General features: G+C 45.1%; 1 protein-coding gene across 1 annotated transcript in view; it reads left to right on the forward strand.

Annotated features, from left to right (window-relative positions):
- Positions 1–10,359: 10,359 nt before the first annotated feature.
- The window catches only part of IRS1 (insulin receptor substrate 1), an 88,634-nt gene continuing 77,749 nt past the window's right edge, over positions 10,360–21,244 (forward strand). Inside the window, exon 1 of the mRNA XM_020975485.2 lies at positions 10,360–14,768. Within this exon, the coding sequence (XP_020831144.1) occupies positions 10,645–14,745 (4,101 nt within the window). The 5' untranslated portion in view covers positions 10,360–10,644 and the 3' untranslated portion in view covers positions 14,746–14,768. The remainder of the gene's footprint in view (positions 14,769–21,244) is intronic.

Consider the following 21,244-nt stretch of genomic DNA (forward strand, 5'->3'; position numbering starts at 1 on the left):
ACTAAACATATATGCACCAAAATGGTATAGCATCTAAATTTTTGAAGAAGTTGAATGAGTTACAGGAAGAAATACATAATAAAACTATAATAGTGGGGGACTTCAACTTTTTCCTCTCAGAACTAGATAAATCTAACCAAAAAACAAACAAGAAATAAGTTAAGGAGGTGAACAAGATCCAGGAAAAGTTATATATGATACATCTCTGGAGAAAATTGAATGGGAATAGAAGGGAATATACTTTTTTTCCTTCTCAGCAGTATATGGCACCTACACAAAAATTGACCATGTGTTAGGACATAAAAACCTCACAACCAAATGCAGAAAAGCAGAAATCATTTTCAGATCACAATAATGTACAGTGGAAAGAAAGATTAAAAAATAATTGGAAGGTAAGTAATCTAATCCTAAAAACAAGCGGTCAAAGAACAAATCATAGAAACAATCGATAATTTCATTAAAGAAAATGACAACAATGAGACAACATACCAAAATTTATGGGATGCAGACAAATGCATATCTCTAATTGCTTATACCAATAAAACAGAGAAAAATAGATCAATGAATTGGGCATGCAACTAAAAAAACTAGAAAAAGGACAAATTAAAAATCTCCAATTAAACATCAAATTGGAAATGCTGAAAATCAAAGGAGAGATTAATAAAATTGAAAGTAAGAAAACCATTAACTAATAAAACTGGAAGCTAGTTTTATGAAAAAAAACAACAACAACCAATAAACCATTGGTTAATCTGATTAAAAAAAAGAAAGAAGAAAATCAAATTACTAGTATCAAAAATGAAAAGAGTGAATTCACCATGAATGAAGAGGAATTCAAACAGTTGTTAGAAGCTATTTTGCCCAATTATATTACAATAAATTTGACAATCTCAATGAAATGGATGACTATCTACAAAAATATAAATTACTCATATTAACAGAAGAAGAAATGAAATACTGAAAAACCCAGCCTTAGAAAAAGAAATTGAACAAGTCATCCATGAACTTTCTAAGAAAAAATCTCCAGGACCAGATGGATCCACAAGTGAATTCTACCAAATATACAAAGAACAATTAATCCCAATATTATATAAACTATTTAGAAAAATAGGCAAAGAATGAATCCCACCAAATTCCTTCTATAACACAAAACTGACACCTAAACCAGGAAGAACCAAAACAGGGAAGGAAAATTATACACCAATTTCCCTAACGAATATTGTTGCAAATTTTTAAAAAATAAAACACTCCCAAAGAGATTACAGCAATACAGCACAAGGATCATACACTATGACCAGGCGGGATTTGTACCAGGAATGCAGGGCTAGTTCAATATTAGGAAAGCTATCAGCATAATTGAGCATATTAATAATAAAACCAACAGAAACCATATGATTATCTTAACAGATGAAAAAAAGCTTTTGACAAAATACAGCACCCATTCCTATTAAAAACACTAGAGAGTACAGGAATGAATGAAGCTTACCTTAAAATGGTAAGTAACATTTATCTAAAACCATTAGCAAACATTATCTGTAATGGAGGTAAGACAGATGCCTTCCCAATACAATTGGGGTGAAGCAAGGATTCCCATTATCACTTCTATTATTTAATGTTGTACTAGAAATGTTAGCTATAGCAATAAGAGAAGGAAAATAAATTAAAGGAAATAGAATAGGCAATGAAGAAATAAAACTATCACTCTTTGCAGATGATATGTTGTTATAATCAGAAAATCCTAGAGAATCAATTAAAAAACTATTTGGAATTATTAACAACTTCAGCAAAGTTGCAAGATACAAATTAAACCCACACAAATCATTAGCATTTCTATATATTACAAACAAAATCCAGCAGCAAAAAAATAGAAAGGGAAATTCCATTTAAAATAACTGTAGAAAATATAAAATACTTGGGAATCTACCAGCCAAAACAAACTCAGGGACTATATGAACGCTATATAAACAACTATAAGATTCTTTTCGCACAATTAAAGTCAGATCTAAACAACTGAAAAATATTAATTGCTCATACGTAGGCTGAGCCAATATAATAAAAAGGACAATTCTACCTAAATTAATATATTTATTCAGTGCCATACAATTCAAACTATCAAAAATCATTTTATAGAGCTAGAAAAAAATAATAAAATTTATCCAGAAGAACAAAAGCTTAAGGATATCAAAGGAATGAATGAAAAAATTTGAAAGTAAGTGATCTAGCTGTATTAGATCTCAAACTGTATTATAAAGTGGTAATTATCAAAACAATCTGGTACTGGCTAAGAAATAGAGTGGTGTACCCATGGAATAGATTATGTACAAATTACATTATAGTAAATTACCATAGTAATCTAGTATATGATAAACCCGAAGATCCAAGCTTTTGGAATAAAAATTCATTATTTGATGCAGTTCCTGGAACATAGTAGGTACTTAACAAATGTTTGTGGGTTGATTAATTAATCAGAGTTCATAAGTATTTCAAAGTTGTGGGTCTTTACAATATTGTTGCCATTGTATAAATTGTTTTCCTAGTTCTGCTTCCTTTACGTTGCATCAGTTCATACACATCTTGTCTTCCCAGGTTTCTTTGAAACCATCCCTTCAACATTTCTTACAGCACAATGGGGACCATCTCCAATCATCTTGATTCATAACTTGTCGCTGGACCCAGATGGCTCCAGAGACAGAGTGAGGCTGGGGACTTTGCACAGCCCTCCCTCACTTAAATCCAATTCACTTGCAAGTCATGGCAACACTTTCCTGGGAACAAAGGGCAAAAAACAGCATAGTATTTGTATTCATATACCATACCACATCTATATACCATTCTCCAATTGATAGGCACCCTCTTAGTTTCCAATTCTTTGCTACCATGAAAAGAGCTTCTAAACATATTTGTACATATATGTTCTTTTCTCCTTCCTTTGGTCTCTTTGAAACCCATACCCTATCAATGAAACACAGAGCCCATTACTTCAAAGCAGCTCCTTATCAAAAAGAAGGAGGATCACAGACATTTTCACAGCATGTGATATTTAGGTTAAAATGAAAAGGCTCTATAAAAATACTTTTATAATAGCAAACCTAATTTAAATGAGCAACTGCGTTACAGATTACAAGATGGATATAGGTTCATGCCATTAGATTTGTCTAATCTACCTCTAGATAAAGTGTTTTACCTCTAGATAAAGCCTATAAAACAGTTAAGATTCAAGAGCGGAATCAAAAGGCCTTCCATGAGTGATATCTGCACAAACTCAGTCAAATACAAGTTAGCAAAATGAAACAAAACTGAACAAATAAATTTACAGAAATTGAAATGTTTATGATGGCAATTCAGGATCACATTATCACCAGTTTAAAGCTGAGGTAGATATGTCTAGCTCCACATTTCCAGTTGTCCAGATCATAGGAAAGAGATTCGGACATTGAAATTAGAGGAGAAACTGGGAAAGAAAACAGAGCCCTAAGGAAGTGGAGGGGGTAGCAATCAATTAAGGAGCCAAGATATCACCCTCCAGCCTGAGCTCTCAGTAGTTCTCAAGGTGGGGGGGGACCCTAATCTGCTACTACTGTGGCCCAATATTTTGGCCATGATGTGTAGTGTCTTTTTGGCATGAATGTAAGTAATAGCCCATCCATTTGAAAGTTTTGCTAAGCAGGTGAGGTTGGCCTGACAACTGTGTCGCCTGCCACAACTGCACCTAATTAAATATGTTTTTGGAGCTTAAGCTTGTAGTTGATTTTTAAAGAGTTAAGACACTCCTTGTTATATTTGTCAGAATGATTTGGTATCTATTATCTCATACATGGGAATGAAGAATTATGCCTTCCTTAAGAGGCATTTTTGTTGGTGCTATCTTTTCATGTCCATATTACCAAAGAGGTCTCCAAATTAACTCATTTCTATTCCACATCATAATTTTATTAGGCTTTATAATTAATCTTCAACAATTTAACATATTCTCAGTGCCAAATCTGACTTTCCAATTGGGTTTTAACTCAACTCAATTTAATTCCCTTCCTTTTACTAGCTTTAAAAAAGTACAATAATTATTATTAAAGGATAAAGGATTTAAATGGCAAGGGGAAAATGGGAGTATACCGGGGAAGGGAGGAGCAAATTATTCCAAGTGGTCCTCATGCTTAGTTGCTTTAAAATCAAAAGACAATGGAGCGGATAGGTGGTGCAGTGGATAGAGCACAGGCCCTGGGGTCAGGAGGGCATGAGTTCAAATCCAGCCTCAGACACTCACTAGCTATGTGACGCTGGGCAAGTCCCTTAAACCTGACTGTATTAAAAAAAAAGGCAATATGTGAGATTACTTCTGTAGTAGAAGTAAGAATGACTTGGTTTGTGGGTCTTTAGGATCTAGGTTGGATCCAGACACTGGGGTGGGGCTAAGCAGTAGCCTTGTAATGGTTTGTTGGACTCCCTAGCGGTGTAACAGAAAGAGCACTGAATCTGGAGTGAGCAGACCTGGGCCCAACTCTCAGTTCTTATTTACTTCCTATGTAACACCGGGAAGTAATTTTGTGTCTCTGGGCCCCAGTTTCCCTTAATGATAAAATGAAAAAGATTGAATCAGATGATCTTGGTGCAGTGCAAGATCACTGATTGTGGAGACAGGGGAATCTGGGCTCAAGTCCCTTATCCGATGCTTAGGATCAGTTTGGCATTTGACTCCCCGGTGCCTCTGCTACCCCATCTGTAAAATGGAAGGGTTGCACTAGATGGGCTGTGACCCTTCCAGCTCCAGATGTATAGCATCTTAGGTGCCTTCCAACTGTAGATCCTATAAGCTGCCATCTTAACTAGGCAAGTGTGCCTGCTTAAAGGCTTAATCCTATTGTGAGATCGGGATCCTAGGTGCGTCGATGGTGAAGAAGGCAATAAGGATCTTCATTTCAAGAGTGACCTAGCTTCAAAGTTAGAGCAGTCTAGGACTGCTCTATCCTTCATGACTCTAGTCTCCACATAGTCAGGCCTGTGGCTTGGGTGATGGTATGGGTCAGCTGGGATACCCAAAGTGCAAGGGCAGAAGTTGGACGAGTAATCTGAAAGGATCTCAACAGTGAGTAGACATCACAAGATGCCCGGGTCCAACACTGCAGCAGATTTTAAAGATCTCAAAGCACAAAGCTTTGCACAGATTAAGAATTTAACAAATGCTTCATTCGTTCATTCATTCCATCCATTTGCTGACCAATGCAGTCTGGTGGCAGGCAATTAGTAAGGTCTTGGAAGGTTCTCCAGAGACTTCTGAGGAACAGTGACAGAAGCTGCGGCTTGGGGCAGGGGTATAGTCTCTAATAGAACTGGCAAAGACAAGGGAGTGCTTTAGCGCCAGAGGAACTAAGGAATGGGTTACAGTGCCAAAGGCAAGGATTTGGACATAAAGGAATAAGACATGGACCTAGATATTAGGATGGAGACAGAAAATGGCAGCTTGTTCCTAATATTTGAGGAAAAGTAACTGGTTGCAAGAACTGGAATACAATATAGAGAAGGACCCAGCAGCAAGAAAGACTTAATGATGATTTGCTTCACCTATGGGTTTTTTAAAGGTTGGATTGGCCTTCAGCTTTAAAATGACAGGATTAAATGATTTACCAGTTATTGAATAGAATATCATGTTATATCTAATTTCCCATAGATGGCAGCATTGAGCAATTCATGTTTTTGTAATTGGCTGGTCACTTGTCCTGTGTATACATTTTACTTTTGTAAGCTACAGATTTAATTCGGAATATAATGGCTGGGGAAAATGTATTTAATTGCTTGACAACACTGTAATAAAATTCTACAAAAGCATTTTATTTCCAGATCTGTACAATACACAGTAAATGTAGATTTGTATTTCCAGAATTTCTCTCTCCCTCTCCCTTTCTCCCTCACCCTTCTCTTCTATCTGATTATCTATATATCTACCTAATAGAAAATGTAAGAAATATTGAACTTAGATATTTGTGTTGAACTTAGTTGATTTTTTTTAATGGTGGGGAAACTAAATGCTAAAATCTCAATTACTTCTAAGATTAGCACTCCTATATGAAATGTTCAAATGTGAAAGAAAAGGTTTCTTGTTTAGTAGCTTAAATAATCAATGATCAACCAATAATTCATTATGAAACATATCTGCTAGCATGTTTTTTGTGCAGAATAGGATCTGGCAGAGCGACTTGGTTTTTATTATTATTATTTTTAATGGTTTTAAGGACCGGCAAAATATTTGTTAGCCACTGTAGTTACATTTATAAGGAAGACTGGCTTTATTCAGATCATAGCTTATAAAAAATACGAGTAGGTTATAGGGACTAGATTAGAGACCTAGAACGAGAAAGGACCTTAAAAGGCAGCCATCTCATTTTACCGATCGGAACATTAGGGTTCAAAGAGATTAAGTAATTTACTCAGTCACAGACGTAGAACGCTTCAGAGGCACGATTTGAACCTGGGTCCTCTTACTCCAGAGCCATTCATCTTTCTACCATACCTTGTTTTGGATCAACTTCACATGATTGCAAACTCGGAATATTTACAGATTAAATCAAGCCCTCCATTTCCTCTTTTAGAGGAAAGGGGATGCTGCATCACTATGACCTTATTTTCATTACAGGAGTGTTATCTCACTTTTAAAAAATACACAAAAATCAGATTTGAATGACTGGTACTATGGACATTCGAACCAGACCTAAAATTAGTGCTGCTTCCCTCCCCCTTCGGTTTTACCTGGACTACATTATCATACTACTAAAAATATCCCTTTTGTTATCATTAGCGGGTCCAACAGGCATTTTCTGCAACTTGACTTGCTTAGATGAAGAATTCCTCCCAATAGCCTTCCCTCCCCAATTCCCCAGTCCAGCAGCTCTGCGAATCCATTGAACTGAGTAACTGTTACTGCTGGTCTCTCTCTCTCTCTCTCTCTCTCTCTCTCTCTCTCTCTCTCTCTCTCTCTCTCTCTCTCTCTCTCTCTCTCTCTGTGTTTCATCTTTTAACAAACATCTCTTATTTAGTCTTGATGATGTGGGCACGTGTGCCAGTGTTACCAAGCTGTGGCGGTGGTGTGTGTGTGTGTGTGTGTGTGTGTGTGTGTGTGTGTGTGTGTGTGTGTGTTGCATGCTGCAGATTAATAGAGTTTAGATAAGAGAGAGGGCTGGGAGGGGAGGGAAGGGGAAGGAAGAGGAAGGGAGAGAATACGAGTCACCAGATTTGAGCTGCCACACTGCAGAGATTCACAGCCCCCCAGTTTATAAATAACACACCACTGAATGGCGTCTACCTCTTTTTTTTTTTTTACTATGCATTGCAACCTACCTTGGAACCCTCATCCCTTCTCCCCACCTCCCCACTTTGCGGTGTGTTGAAGGACAAGCAACCCCACCAATCAGCAGGCTTCCCAAAGCAGAAGTCCATGTGTTCAGGGAAGGCTTCCTACTTTCAGACGGGTTTTTGGATGTTTTTTTTTTTTTAAATCTACCCCCCCCCCGTTCCCTGCCTTTAGCTATTGAGCATGCTCAGCCCTTCGGTTGGAGTCATAGTAGAGTTGCAGTGTGGAGCATCCCACATTTCAGGAAAGCTTGAGTGAGAGGAAGGAGCAGTGCAGATCAATACTAGGGCTGGAACCTAAAAAAGTACTGCAGGAGAGCGCAGTGATGGGGAGGGGGTGGCGGGGAGGAGGACGGAGACGAAGCATTAGTCAGGCTTTGCTTTCCACTTTGCCCTTTATTGATGGACATCATTTTATCTGCTCCTTCAGGTGACGTGGGTGGGCAGGGGCTACATTTTGTTGGTAGGTCAGTTTAAGGAAAAAAAAATTCTGGGGCACATTTACTTGTGATAAGGGAGAAGGTAAACACCTCGGAGAAGGTAAACAGCTACAACAGGGCTGTCTGGACAAGCAGAGCTCCTGATCTCGGCTTATGACAGACAGTAGTAGTAATGAGTTTGTAATCATCCATAATCTTTCTTCCCATTTCCCCTGTGATTAAGGGCACACGTTTATTACATGGCTTCCTGGTGTTATGGTTGCGCAGCATCAGCGGCTGCAGGGCTGAATTCTTCCTTTTGGCTATTCATTAACTGGACTACATACTAGGATTGAACCTTTCATGTTGGTCTAATTAAGTCTATGCTGCAGCTAACTGGCAGTCCCTTTACTTGACTTAAAAAAAAGACCCTGTCACTGTTAGTATTACCAATGAATGGTACCTCAAACTTTCTTTGGAGACCCTCACCATCTGTGTCTGCCTATCATTTTGACTAGGAGGCGGGTAGAGGGAGAAATTGTATAAGGCCCGGGGGAAGAGAGCAAGTAATTGTTATCCTCACCTGTTCCCCATACTCAGATCACAGGATCACAGATTAAGCTGGAAGGGACTTTAGAGATCATTTATTCCAAGGGTTCCTAACCTGGGGTCTGTGAACTTGGTTTAAATTTTTTTTTATATATCTGTATTTTGATATAATCGGTTTCTTTTTTAACCTCGTGTATTTTATTTTTTCCATTTAAAAACATTGTTCTGAGATTTCACCAGAGTGCCAAAAAGGGTCCGTTTTCTCTGAATTCACATCCAGTGCCCTTCCCACACCTACAAACCCACCGTGAAATGGCTGATCTTACTGCACCACTGTTATTCATCTTTGTTATCCCTTTCCTCCCTCTCTTTTCTCCATCCCGAGTGAGACTGCTTCTTTTTAAAGAGTCGGCGTCTGAGTCCCCCCTCTTTGGTACTGCACCATACATACCCTTTAGCATCCGCCTAGGACCTGCATACAGAATAGACTGCAATATGTCTCCTAAAAACCTTGCCATTTAAAAAAAAAATTAAGAACCCCCCCTCCTGAAAACAAACAACCTCTTCCTTTGACCAATCTGTGTCAATCTCCCTGAAAAACAAAGCCTCTTTTAAATATACCAACAGTGTAAAGATCTGCATACATAATAACAGCTCACATATATAGAGAGCTTACTATGTGCCAGTCACTGTGCTAAGTGCTTTACAATTATTATCTCATTCGAGAGAAAAGATGTAGGTAAGAGACCAATCTGTCAGTCACTCAATAAACATTAATGAAGCCCCTACTATGTGCCAGGCACTGTGCTTAGTGCTTTTACAGGTATCTCATTTGAGATGAGACTGAACTGTCAGTCACTCAATAAACGTTAATAAAGCCCTTACTGTGAGCCAGACGTGGTGTTAAGTGCTTTACAGTTGTCTCATTTGAGATAAGAGACTGAACTGTCAGTCACTTAATAAACATTTATGAAGCACCTATTAGGTGCTAGACACGAGGAGAAACAGGCTAATAACTGTCTCCAGCTCCCTAGTTCTTGGTGGGGGTCTTGCCCTCGTTCCCCCCCTCCTTCCTGTCCCCCCAGTTTTTCATCACTGGTTTCCTGGGCAGCTGGGGGCGGGAGGTGCCTGTTAGTGCACCTACGCCCCACGTCAGGACCACTCCCCTCCTCTCTGCCTCCTTCTAGGTCAAAGCTGAAATAAACAAACAAGGCAGGCTGGAGCCGGGCATGCTCAGTTGGGCCAGGCCAGGTTTGGGTCTGGGGAGTCAGCCGCGTTATTTTGTGTGCGTCTGTGTGTGTGTGTGTGTGTGTGTGTGTGTGTTTGTGTATGTCTGAGTGTGCACTCCCGGGCAGAGCCGCCGCTCCGGGGCGCTGCCTGAGCGCAGCGCGGGGAGGGGGAGGAGGAGGAGGAGGAGGGCGGGCGCGGGTCGGATCGGAATGTAGCAACCTAGGCTGGAGCCTCTCGGCGGCGGCGGCGGCGGTGGCAGCTCCCTCCGTCACGTGTCGCGGTCCTGGGAGGGAGACGCGGCGGCAGAGGCAGGGGGGCCCCCGCGCAGGCGGGCCCCGACGCTTGTTTGGGTTCTGCAACTCTCCGAGGAGGAGGAGGAGGAAGGAAGGAGGAGGGAGGAGGGACTGCTCCGGCTCCTCCCTCGCAGGGAGAAGGCGACTCTGCCTAGGACTCCTCTCCCCAATCTCCCCCCAGCTCCTCGCAAGCCCTCGGGGGCCGCCCCGGCGGCCGATTGGAACGAGGGCGCCGCGGGAGCCCCAACCTCCTGCCCGGCCCGGCTGCGTTTGGCGTGCAAATGGCCCTTTCTCCTCGATCGGATGGGGCTGGCCCCGGGATCCCTAGCAGGCGGCGGCAGCGGCAGCACGAGCGGCGGCGGGGGCAGCCCCGCGGCCGGCTCTGAGATCCGATCCCGGTATTTCTGGGGAGAGGAGGAGGAGTGGGGGGTGGGGCCGCTGGTGGTAAGGCTCAGGCTGCTGGTGGCGGCGGTGGGAGGGTGAGGGTGGGAGGAGAGGGAGGAGAAGAAGGAAGAGGAGGGGGAAAGGGAGTAGGAGGAGGGAGAGCCCAGTGCAACGTTGGGACTTGGCAACACGCCTCCCCCGGCCCAAGGATATTTAATTTGCCTCGGGAATCGCGGCTTCCAGTGGAGGACTCAGAAACCCGAGGAGTGTGTGCAGGAGAGGGAGAGACAGAGAGAAAGGGGAAAAGCAGGGACCCTCCCCTCCCTTTCCAGCCCCCCAGCTCCTCCTCCCTGTGCAGGAATCCAGCCCATGCAATGAAAGATGCATCTTTGCTTCTTCCCAGCGGAGGCTGAGAGGAGACTTTGCTCTCTATGGATTGGGACTGGCCTCGTCCAGGACTGATTTTCACCCCCCAAGGGCATGAAACACCCATAAACTCTCTCGCTGGGGATTCTGACTTCTCGAGCAGCTGCTTTTCTTCTGAGCTCCGGCGGGGGAGAAGAATCAAAAGAGATTTGGATCAAGGACAAGGGGGAGGTTGTATTTTTTTTTTAAACCGTTTTCCCCCCTCTCCTCTGGCTGACTTGTTTGCATGTGCTGTGTTTGGGGGAGGTGCCCACTCTCCCACCCACCCGCTTGTATTTCTGCCCACCCCTAGTTCCTTGCTCGGTGGCTGGGGCACCAGCAGCAGCCGCAGCGGCAGCATGGCGAGCCCACCGGAGGGGGACGGCTGCTTCTCCGACGTGAGGAAGGTGGGCTACCTCCGCAAACCCAAGAGCATGCACAAACGCTTCTTCGTCCTGCGGGCGGCCAGTGAGGCCGGGGGTCCAGCCCGCCTGGAGTACTATGAGAACGAAAAGAAGTGGAGACACAAATCTGGTGCCCCCAAGCGCTCTATCCCGCTGGAGAGCTGTTTCAACATCAACAAGCGGGCTGACTCCAAAAACAAACACCTGGTAGCCCTCTACACCCGGGATGAACATTTTGCCATTGCCGCGGACAGCGAGTCAGAGCAGGAGAGCTGGTACCAGGCGCTCCTGCAGCTCCACAACCGGGCCAAGGGGCATCACTTGCACCATTCCCACCACGAGGCTGCAGCTTTTGGAGTGGGAGGAGGAGGAGGGGGAAGCTGCAGCGGCAGCTCCGGCCTGGGAGAAGGCGGTGAGGACAGTAGCTATGGTGAAATGGCCCCAGGACCAGCATTCAAGGAAGTTTGGCAAGTGATCCTGAAGCCTAAGGGCTTGGGGCAGACAAAGAACCTGATTGGCATCTACCGGCTCTGTCTGACCAGTAAGACAATCAGCTTTGTGAAGCTGAACTCCGAGGCGGCCGCAGTGGTCCTCCAGTTGATGAACATTCGCAGGTGTGGTCACTCAGAAAACTTCTTTTTTATTGAGGTGGGGCGCTCTGCAGTGACTGGGCCTGGGGAGTTCTGGATGCAAGTGGATGACTCCGTGGTTGCACAGAATATGCATGAGACCATCCTGGAAGCCATGCGGGCCATGAGTGAGGAGTTCCGGCCCCGCAGCAAGAGCCAGTCCTCCTCGAACTGCTCCAACCCCATCAGTGTGCCTCTGCGCAGGCATCACCTCAATAACCCGCCACCAAGCCAAGTGGGGCTCACCCGGAGATCCCGGACTGAGAGCGTCACAGCCACTTCCCCGGCCAGCGTGGTGGGTGGGAAGCCCTGTTCTTTCCGTGTCCGGGCCTCCAGTGACGGAGAAGGCACCATGTCCCGACCGGCTTCAGTGGATGGGAGTCCTGTGAGTCCCAGTACCAATCGGACCCATTCTCACCGGCATCGGGGCAGCTCCCGGTTGCACCCACCCCTCAACCACAGCCGTTCCATCCCAATGCCCTCCTCCCGGTGTTCCCCTTCAGCCACGAGTCCTGTCAGCTTATCTTCCAGCAGCACCAGTGGTCATGGGTCAACTTCAGACTGCCTCTTCCCTAGGAGGTCTAGTGCTTCAGTATCTGGCTCACCCAGTGATGGGGGCTTCATCTCTTCTGATGAATACGGCTCTAGCCCTTGTGACTTCCGAAGTTCCTTCCGAAGTGTCACCCCAGATTCCCTGGGTCATACCCCACCAGCTAGGGGTGAAGAAGAGCTGAGCAATTATATCTGCATGGGAGGCAAGACCACGCCTAACTTGACAGCCCCCAATGGCCACTATAACCTATCCAGAAGTGGCAATGGGCACCGGTACACCCCGGGAGCTGGCCCAAGTCCTGCTACAGTTGGAGATGAGGCAGCCACTGCTGCAGAACTAGAGAAGAGTTTCCGCAAGAGAACTCACTCAGCAGGGACTTCTCCTACCATTTCCCACCAGAAGACACCTTCGCAGTCCTCTGTAGCATCCATTGAGGAGTACACAGAGATGATGCCTTCCTACCCACCCTGCTCAGCAGCTGGCAGTGGGAGCCGAGTGCAAGCGTACCGACACTCAGCCTTTGTACCCACCCATTCGTATCCCGAGGAATGTCTGGACATTCATCCATTAGAGGAGCGAGGTGGCCACCATCACCGGGGGGACACGCCAGTGCTACACACAGATGATGGCTACATGCCTATGTCTCCTGGAGTAGCCCCGGTACCCAGTGGCCGAAAGAGTGGTGGAGATTACATGCCTATGAGCCCCAAGAGCGTGTCTGCCCCACAGCAGATCATCAACCCCAGCCGCCGCCATTCCCAGAGGGTAGACCCCAATGGCTACATGATGATGTCTCCCAGTGGTAGCTGTTCCCCTGACAGCGCAGGTGGATCTGGCAGCAGCAACGTCGCTGCTTCTGGGAACAACTATGGCAAGTTATGGACAAATGGGGTTGGTGGCCACCATCACCCTCACCACGTTCACCCAAAGCTGTCTTCGGAGAGCAGTGACGTGAAACTACCTTGCAGCAGTGATTACATCAACATGTCCCCAGCTGGGGACTCTGCTACCAGCAGCCCCTCTGACTGCTACTATGGCCCAGATGACCCACAAAACAAGGCCATCTACTCCTACTACTCTTTGCCAAGATCCTTCAAACACACTCAGCAACAGCAGCAGCAGCAGCAGCAGCTTCAGCAGCAGCAGCTTCAGCAGCAGCAGCAGCAGCAGCAGCAGCGTAGAGGGGAACCTGAAGATGGTGTCCGGCATCATCACCTGCGCCTCTCAGTCAGCTCAGGCCGCCTGCTCTATGCCACAGCTGCAGAGGACTCCTCTTCTTCTGCTAGCAGTGACAGCCTGGGAGGAGGTGGAGGTGCACAGGAAGGGGCACATGGCCATCACCACCATCAGCCTCTGCAGCAGCACCTGGCCCGGAAAATGGATATGGTTGCACAGACCAGGAGCCGCCTAACTCGGCCCACGAGGCTGTCTCTGGATGGCCCCAAGGCCAGCACCTTACCTAGAGCCCGGGAGCAGCCACAGCAGCCTCTTCTTCCTCCAGAACCCAAGAGCCCAGGAGAGTACGTGAACATTGAGTTTGTGGGAGACCAGCCAGGCTACTCCCATGGCTCAGCCATCCCTCTCTGCTCTCCCACAGTGAGGTGCCCATCCCAGCGACAGCCAGCCCCCAGAGAAGATGAGACTGGCTCTGAGGAATATATGAACATGGACTTGAGACCTCCCCGGAGGCCTGCCTGTCAAGAAAGTTTTGTGGCGAAGGCTGGAAGAGCATGCCCCCTGCCCACCGGGGTGGGTGGTGTGTGTAGGCCCAGCCGAGTGGTGCCAAACAGCCAGGATTACGTGACCATGCAGGTGGGTGGGCCCTGTCCAGGCTGTGCAGATGCCTCCCTCAGCTATGTGGTTATGCAAACAAGCAGGGCTTCAGAAGAGTCCAGCGTCCCAGCCGCTGCAGCTACTGCCCCTTCCCCCTCTTTTACAACCACCTCCCCCTCTCTCCCCCAGCATCAAGGACAGGCAGAGCTGGCTAGCCGCCCATCCCTGTTAGGAGGTCCAAAGGGACCTGGAGGGATTAGCGCCTTTACCCGCGTGAACCTCAGTCCCAGCCGCAACCAGAGTGCCAAAGTGATCCGGGCTGACCCCCAAGGGTGCCGGAGGCGTCACAGCTCAGAGACCTTTTCCTCTACTCCTAGTGCTGCCCGGGGCAGTAATGTTGCAGTGCCCTTTGGGGCCGGTGGCGCAGGTGGCTCTGGGGCCAGTGCCAGCAGTGAAGATGTTAAACGCCACAGTTCTGCCTCCTTTGAAAATGTCTGGCTAAAGCCTGGGGATCTGGGGGCCCCCCCCAGCAGGAAGGAGCCATCCCAAACGAGTGGGGGTGCAGCAGGTTTAGAGAATGGACTCAACTATATCGACCTGGATTTGGTCAAGGATTTTAATCACCGGCCCCAGGAGTGTCCCCCACTGCTGCAACCTTCTCATCAGCCGTGTGGCAATGGTGCGGCCAGTGGGAACGGCTGCTCCAGTGAGGATCTAAGCGCCTATGCTAGCATTAACTTTCAGAAGCAGCCCGAGGACCTTCCATAGCTCCTCCTGAAAAATCACAGCAGGTGAGTTTCCCAGTGAGAAAGGTGGGCTGCAGAAACTTGTCCCCTATTGCTGCCTCCCTCCCTGTCTTCCTTCTTCCCTCCTCCACCTTGTGGGGCCTGCCCAGGGATCAGAGGGACACATGGGGACACACACACACACACACACACACACACACACACACACACACACACACACACACACACACACACACCCTACACACATACCACAAAGCTTGGCCCCTAGGAGAGTCCAAAACTGCACTGGGGAAAAACCACTGTCATTGTTTTGTCAGGAGATTGGGTAAGGGACATATAAGTATTACTAGCCACTGTGACACATAACAGGTTTCTAGGTCTATAGATATCTCCATGTGCAAATATATAGCATATGTGTGAATATGTATATACACATGGATATTTACATGTACCATTTCTAAGGCTTGTGTGAGAGAAAGAAGCCTAGTCTATTCTTTTTAGTAATTGCAACAGTATTTAAGAACAAAAACAAAACAAAACAAAAAATCAACAGATTGGCCCGCAGGGTTGGGGTGGGAAGAGGAAGGAGGGTGGAAATCTTGCTACAAAATAATATTTATTTGAGTTTGAAAGAAGTGGCTAACACTCCGTCTGAGACTGGTTTAACTTAAGCTGAAGGTTGCCTTGTCCACTTGGGGACTTGGGGTCTGTTATTTCAGAAAGCTAAGGCATCATAAATAGAAATGGGAAGCCATATTCAAAATGCCCTTAAAAGATTTCGTCACTGAATCCTAATCTAGCTTTAAAAAAATATTAAGAATGAAGAAATAATGGGTAAAGAAATAAGATCTCTCTTTGTTCCTGAATCAATATTCCGACAATATTATTCACACGTAGACACATCATCTCTTAGGCATGACTGTTTTTCAGACAGGATATGCAGTAATCCTCTGCATGCAACTGGGACCCATTATTAGTGAAGAGTTATGGAGGTTCATTACAGTGTGTCTGTATTACAGTAGTCTGCTTTTGGAAATGTCTGTGCTGACACCGAAATATCTGTTGGGGGTTACTGTCCGGTTTATTTAAAATTACTTAAGCTATTTCTGTTTGTGGTGTTTGAAAGGAAGGAGAAGTAAGGCAGGAAACATGGGGAATTAAAAAAAAATTTTTTTAACCTAGAGCATGAATAAACTATATGCCATCTTCTGTATAGTGGCTGTTGATCTGTAAGCTTGAGAATAGATATTTCAACAGTAAATGTTTTGGCTAAGGTTGTGTTAAGGATGAACATAGTTGCTGTTGCCTACCCTTTTCCCTTACATGGAGCTTGTTGCCTGGCTGGTGGTCATAGCCATAGGTTGAGCTGTGGAATACTTTTGCCCATAATGTGATGAGTTGGCTACTAAGAAGTTTTCACCATTTGGAAACAATTTATTCTAGTGAACTAGTTATCTTGTGATTCTTATCCTGTTTCAAAGATGAGGTTTTTTTTAAAGTGTTTGCTTTCTTAAGTGTATGTATTCATTCATAAAATATTGATTTTTGTACTGACCTTTCAGTCAAGTCACTTAATTTCTATAGGGACAATTTCCTTGATTCCAGTAGCTTTAGATGTTTGACCCATATCAATCATTGTTTTGTCTTAGGTGTATAAAAATATATTGACAGAAGGGCAATGACATCAAATCAAGTTTATATTCTAGGATGCGTCAGCAGAATGATGCTTACTTGTTTATCTTTAGTGTGTTTGCTTGACCCAGATGGGCTATGATGTGTTGGGTGTAAATATTTGGAATTAAATTTATCAATGAAGAACTGTCTTGTTTCTTTGAAATTAGATTCCTTGGAGTATGAATCACTGGTAGAGTAGACAGAAGTAAAAAAAAATGTTGTTTCATCATATTTATTCCTAGCTGCTCTATAATTGAGCCAAAGTGAGCAAGAAAGTAGATCTTTAGTAATATTTTTCCCAAGGAGAAATGGGTTCACCTCAGGTGGAAAGGATTACCATAAGTATATTCATTCATAAAATATTGCTTCTTTGCCTTAATCTTCCAGTTCAAGGCGAGTCTGTTAATTTCTATTGTGACCCTTCCTTTAGAGGAGATATTCTTGTTAAAATTGGCATTCATGTCTTTTCAGGAAAAATAATACTTTGGGAAAATCAAATCCTAATAATCACAGAATAAGGTGTGTGTGTGTGTGCATGTGTGTGTGTGTGTGTGTGTGTATAATTCCTCAGTATTTATTAGTGAGATGGGAATATGGGGATTGGGCAGTGTAAGGGCTGGTGTGAATACTGGGCTATCAAAACAAAATTGGGGCACATTTCCTTCAGTAATGCCTGCTTTAGGCCTGCTTTCAGTTGTTCAGTTAAGATATATTTTGCTTATCATGATACAAACATGAATCATATCAGTCAGGGGCCAGACTGCAGCTCATAAAGCTAAGTAAGTTTTGCATTTGTGAAAAATCCTTTGTAACTTCCTGGCCATTTGTTTTCTCTTCACTCAGGTGGGGCTTCGATCTTTAGGTAAGATAAAGGGGAATATGGAACTGTGAGAGGCCTAAGGTGCTAGTTAACTGTTTCCTTCTGTTTTATTTTCTTTTTCATTCTGCACCTTTTGCATTCCTCATCTTCTCTTTCCCTTCTTGCCACCACTTACCCCCAAACCCCTTTCCTTCCCTCCCTCTCCCCTTATCTCTGGTTTCCTTGTCTTTTCTTCCATGCTAAATTTCCCCTTCCCAGACTCCCCATTTCTTCGATTCAGTTTAGCAAATAAGATTAAGTAGTCGCAACTCACTAGGCCTAGGGAGTGCGAAAACAAAAAATGAAAAACAACATTCCCTGCCCTAGGAGAGCTTACAGTCAACCTAGTAGAGAGCTAGAGACCACTCAGATTAATACAAGTTAGAATAAGACAAATGTTTAGGACAGATCGGGGAGAACTAGAGATTAGAAAAAGAAGGAGCACTTCTAGTTTAGGAAAGGGGGAAGGGAAGCATGTGTGGCTTATGCTCTTGTCTCCTGCCTTTGTTTAATGTTGACCCCCACCCCCACCCCCCACCCTCTCCAGACTTCCCAGGCGGTTGTTTGTCCGAGCTGATCACCTTCTGAAGCCTGCAGGAGGAGGAGCTGGGAGCTCAGCTAGGCGGGGAAAGATGAATGGGCGTGGATTGGAGTGGAGGAAAACAAAATCTGGGGAACCGGGAAATCTCTGTTTTAGGGGTAGACCTGGGGATTCCGGTAGCCCTTGCTTTCAGTTGCCTATGGCTAGCCGGCCGGCTTTGACTCTGAGCCTTTTTTACTTTGGAAAGAGTGGCCAGACCATAGTGGGGCTCTCCGTCCCCCAACCCCCGACCCTATCCCACCCTCTACCTCCATTTGCGGGGAAAGCCACGTGGATTCTTGTTTGTCCTCTCCCTTTTTCCTTTTTGTCCTTTGTTTTGGCTTAGGGCGCTACCTTTTATTCCTTTGTGGTTTAAGGTGCTATTCTGTATCTCCACGGCTTCTCCTGGGTGATCTTCCCCCTTCCCCCCCACACCCTAACTTCTTGCTCTTCTCCCTTTCTCTCGGTCCCCGGCTTTCATGTTAACCCCTGTCCCCAGGGGCACCCTTAGCGTCTCCCCCCCGTTTTCTTTAGTTCACGTTGCCTGCCTTGCTGCCTAGCTTGGCTTTTCTGCCGGGCACCTGGCCGCCTCTCGGGAGGTAGTAGGTATGGCAGGGAGGACCCCGGGGGGCCAGGTTGGAGGGGCGGGGAGACGGGGACGCCTCCGGGGGTGGCAGCAGAGCACGCTGTGGCTGGGGCGGGCGCAGTGGCCCTGGCGTCTGGCACAGGCTGTGAAGGCTGGCAAGGGCCAGGCAAGGAAGGACTGGCGGTGGTGGCTTGGGGTAGGGAGGGGGTCGCGGGAGCGGAGGCGGGGCTGCAGCTGGGGTTCTGCGGCTGCCTTTTCCTCCAGCTTTGGCCAGCCCAGGCTCCTTCCCCAGAGGGGCCCCCCAGTGGCCTCGGCGGCCGGCCAAGCGATGCCAGCCAGCATGCAGCTTGCGTGCTGATCTAAATATTGAGCTGCCCCCTTCCCCCCCTCCCCCACCGAGTTTTACAAGCCCTGTCTTATTTTTGCATCTACACCAAGTTGTGAACTCGGGAAGGAAAATAGATCAGACCAGCCTGATGGTAGGCTAGAAATGGGCCTTCTTGTTTTAAATAAAGAAAACCCCCAAATGATTCTTCCCGCCCCCCCCTTTTTATATCTTCAGCACCCAGCACAGTTCCCAGCACATAGTAGGTGCTTAACAAATGCTTCTCTTGTCTAGTAGGCACTTACTAAATGATGCTTGTTGTCTCTGTTGATAATGATAATGAGCAGTGCCTGAGCTGTTTTGTTACCAGTCTCATCTTTTACTCTGGGTGAGGACTTCCTCCTTTTCCCTGGCCTGGTGGTCTCCCAACTCCAGGTTCTGGGGAAGTTACATCCAGGGCTGGGCTGGGCTGGCAGTTTCCAAGGGAATCTTGGGTTTAAATCTTACTAATGAAAAGGAGGGACTACAATAAGAGAAATGCAGATACAGTAATTTGGGCCTTTTGTGGCATTCTCCTGTAATGACTCACCCTTTAGAAAGCCAGCATCTGATTCTAGAAGTTAAAAAAAAAATCCTAAGCAGTAAACTGTATGAATTCAGGGAACTTCAGAAGTAATGGATACCGGCACTTAAATGTGCTTAGGTACTGATGGAAGTAGGAAATAAAGCTTTAGTATTTAGTAGTCATTATAAAATTTAAATCAATCTAGCATACTTTGAAGTGAATAATATAAGACAAGAGAATCCAGTTTTGAAAGTTGGTTACATTTTGTTGTATATCCACCTCAATTACATATATAATGTGAAATTTAGACACAAATTACATATGTATATAAATTATGTATGTGAAATTAGATTTGCCATCTTCATATATGTTCATTTCTGTTCTGTTCTGATTTCCTCCTGTCTTAAAAAAAAAGGAAGGATGAAAAGAGGCGGATGATGGGAAGAAACACCTTTCCTTTGGGCTGACTTGTATAGCTTTTGTTCTCTTGCTGCCTTCAGCCAGCTCAGCCCAAAATTCTCTTCTTGCACTGAATCATATGTCCTGAAGGCAGTGCTTTTTCTTAGGTGCTGATTGAAACATCACAAGGGAACAGTGTATGATTTGGCTTGCTATGTAAAAAAATAAAAAAGCTTTGTCCTAAAGCAACTTCCAAGCAGAATGTGACATTCTTTGACTTCAAAATAACTTTAACAACAGAGTTCAAATCACTCTGCAAACTACCACTGGAACCCTGTCTGGACTAATTCTTAAGGCTTAAAAATAAAATCCATAAAATGATAGCTCTTTAACCTCTCACCCACCTCCTCCCCAAAACCATTTTTTTCCTTTAATGTTACATTCTACTTTTGGATGAATAGTTTGGAACTCTTGCCCCTGTTATTGTCCAAAGAATAAATAAATGCTGTCCATGGTATTGACTTTAAAAGCCGGGACTTGGAATTACCCAGACTGTTTTTCTCTTTGTAGATCAATCCTCTTAGGCAAGTCCTAAAATAAGACCCCTGCTCTTAGGAGGCAACTACTGGTATTCCTTTACTGGCTCAGATTTAAAGATGTATTTATATATAAAAGGTATTATGTGTTCATGGATTGGGTTGTCATAGTGGGCATCAGAAAGCCCTTAGTATAGCAAGTTTAGGGTATTTAATTGCCCAGATATAGATGCCGAAGGAAGATCCTCAGCTTGAGGATAGGCTAGGGAATACTTAGGTACCTTTCATGTTTGGAAAAAAATTATCCAGATTCTACCAGGTAAACTTGAGGATTGGTCTGACCTTCACTGACCCTGATGACTGGACTGGCCTGCCTAAGAACTCTCCAGACTGAATGGGATCCTTCTGTTCTGTCCACCTGAGAAGAATTCTGGTCATGGGGCTGTCGATGGTGTCTTGGATGCTACCACATAGAACGTGCCAGGTTTCAACCATCTTGTGCAGCCATGAATATACTCTAGCACGAGTAATCCTTGTTTAGTTTATTCTTGCACCATCTTAGTGTCCACAGACTTTGGCTAGACATTCAGGCAAGAAGGAAGTATCTGAAAAGCTCACATAAAAGGTGGAAAATGCTTTTGCATTGATGTTGTTCAGTTGTGTCCAGCTCTCCGGGCCTCATTTGGGGTTTTCTGCAAAGATACCAGTGTTTGCTATTTCCTTCTCTAGTTCATTTGACAGATAAGGAAACTGAGGCAAACAGAGTTAAGTGACTTGGCTGAGGTCACATAGCTAGTAAGGGTTTGGAGGCTGAATTTGAACTCAGGTATTCCTGTTGCTCTATCTAGCACACTTACCTAGATGCCTTTGCTGTGCCTTTGTATTTTTATACCTAAATGATTTGGTGAATTGATAGGCAGCCTTAGAGCCTAGAACAACTGAGCTCCCACATTTGACACATGCTTGCTATGTGACCTTGGATTGTTGTCCTTCATGA

Source organism: Phascolarctos cinereus, unplaced genomic scaffold (assembly GCF_003287225.1).
Source record: "Phascolarctos cinereus isolate Bilbo 61053 unplaced genomic scaffold, phaCin_HiC Scaffold_7;HRSCAF=346, whole genome shotgun sequence".
NCBI lineage: Eukaryota > Metazoa > Chordata > Mammalia > Diprotodontia > Phascolarctidae > Phascolarctos > Phascolarctos cinereus.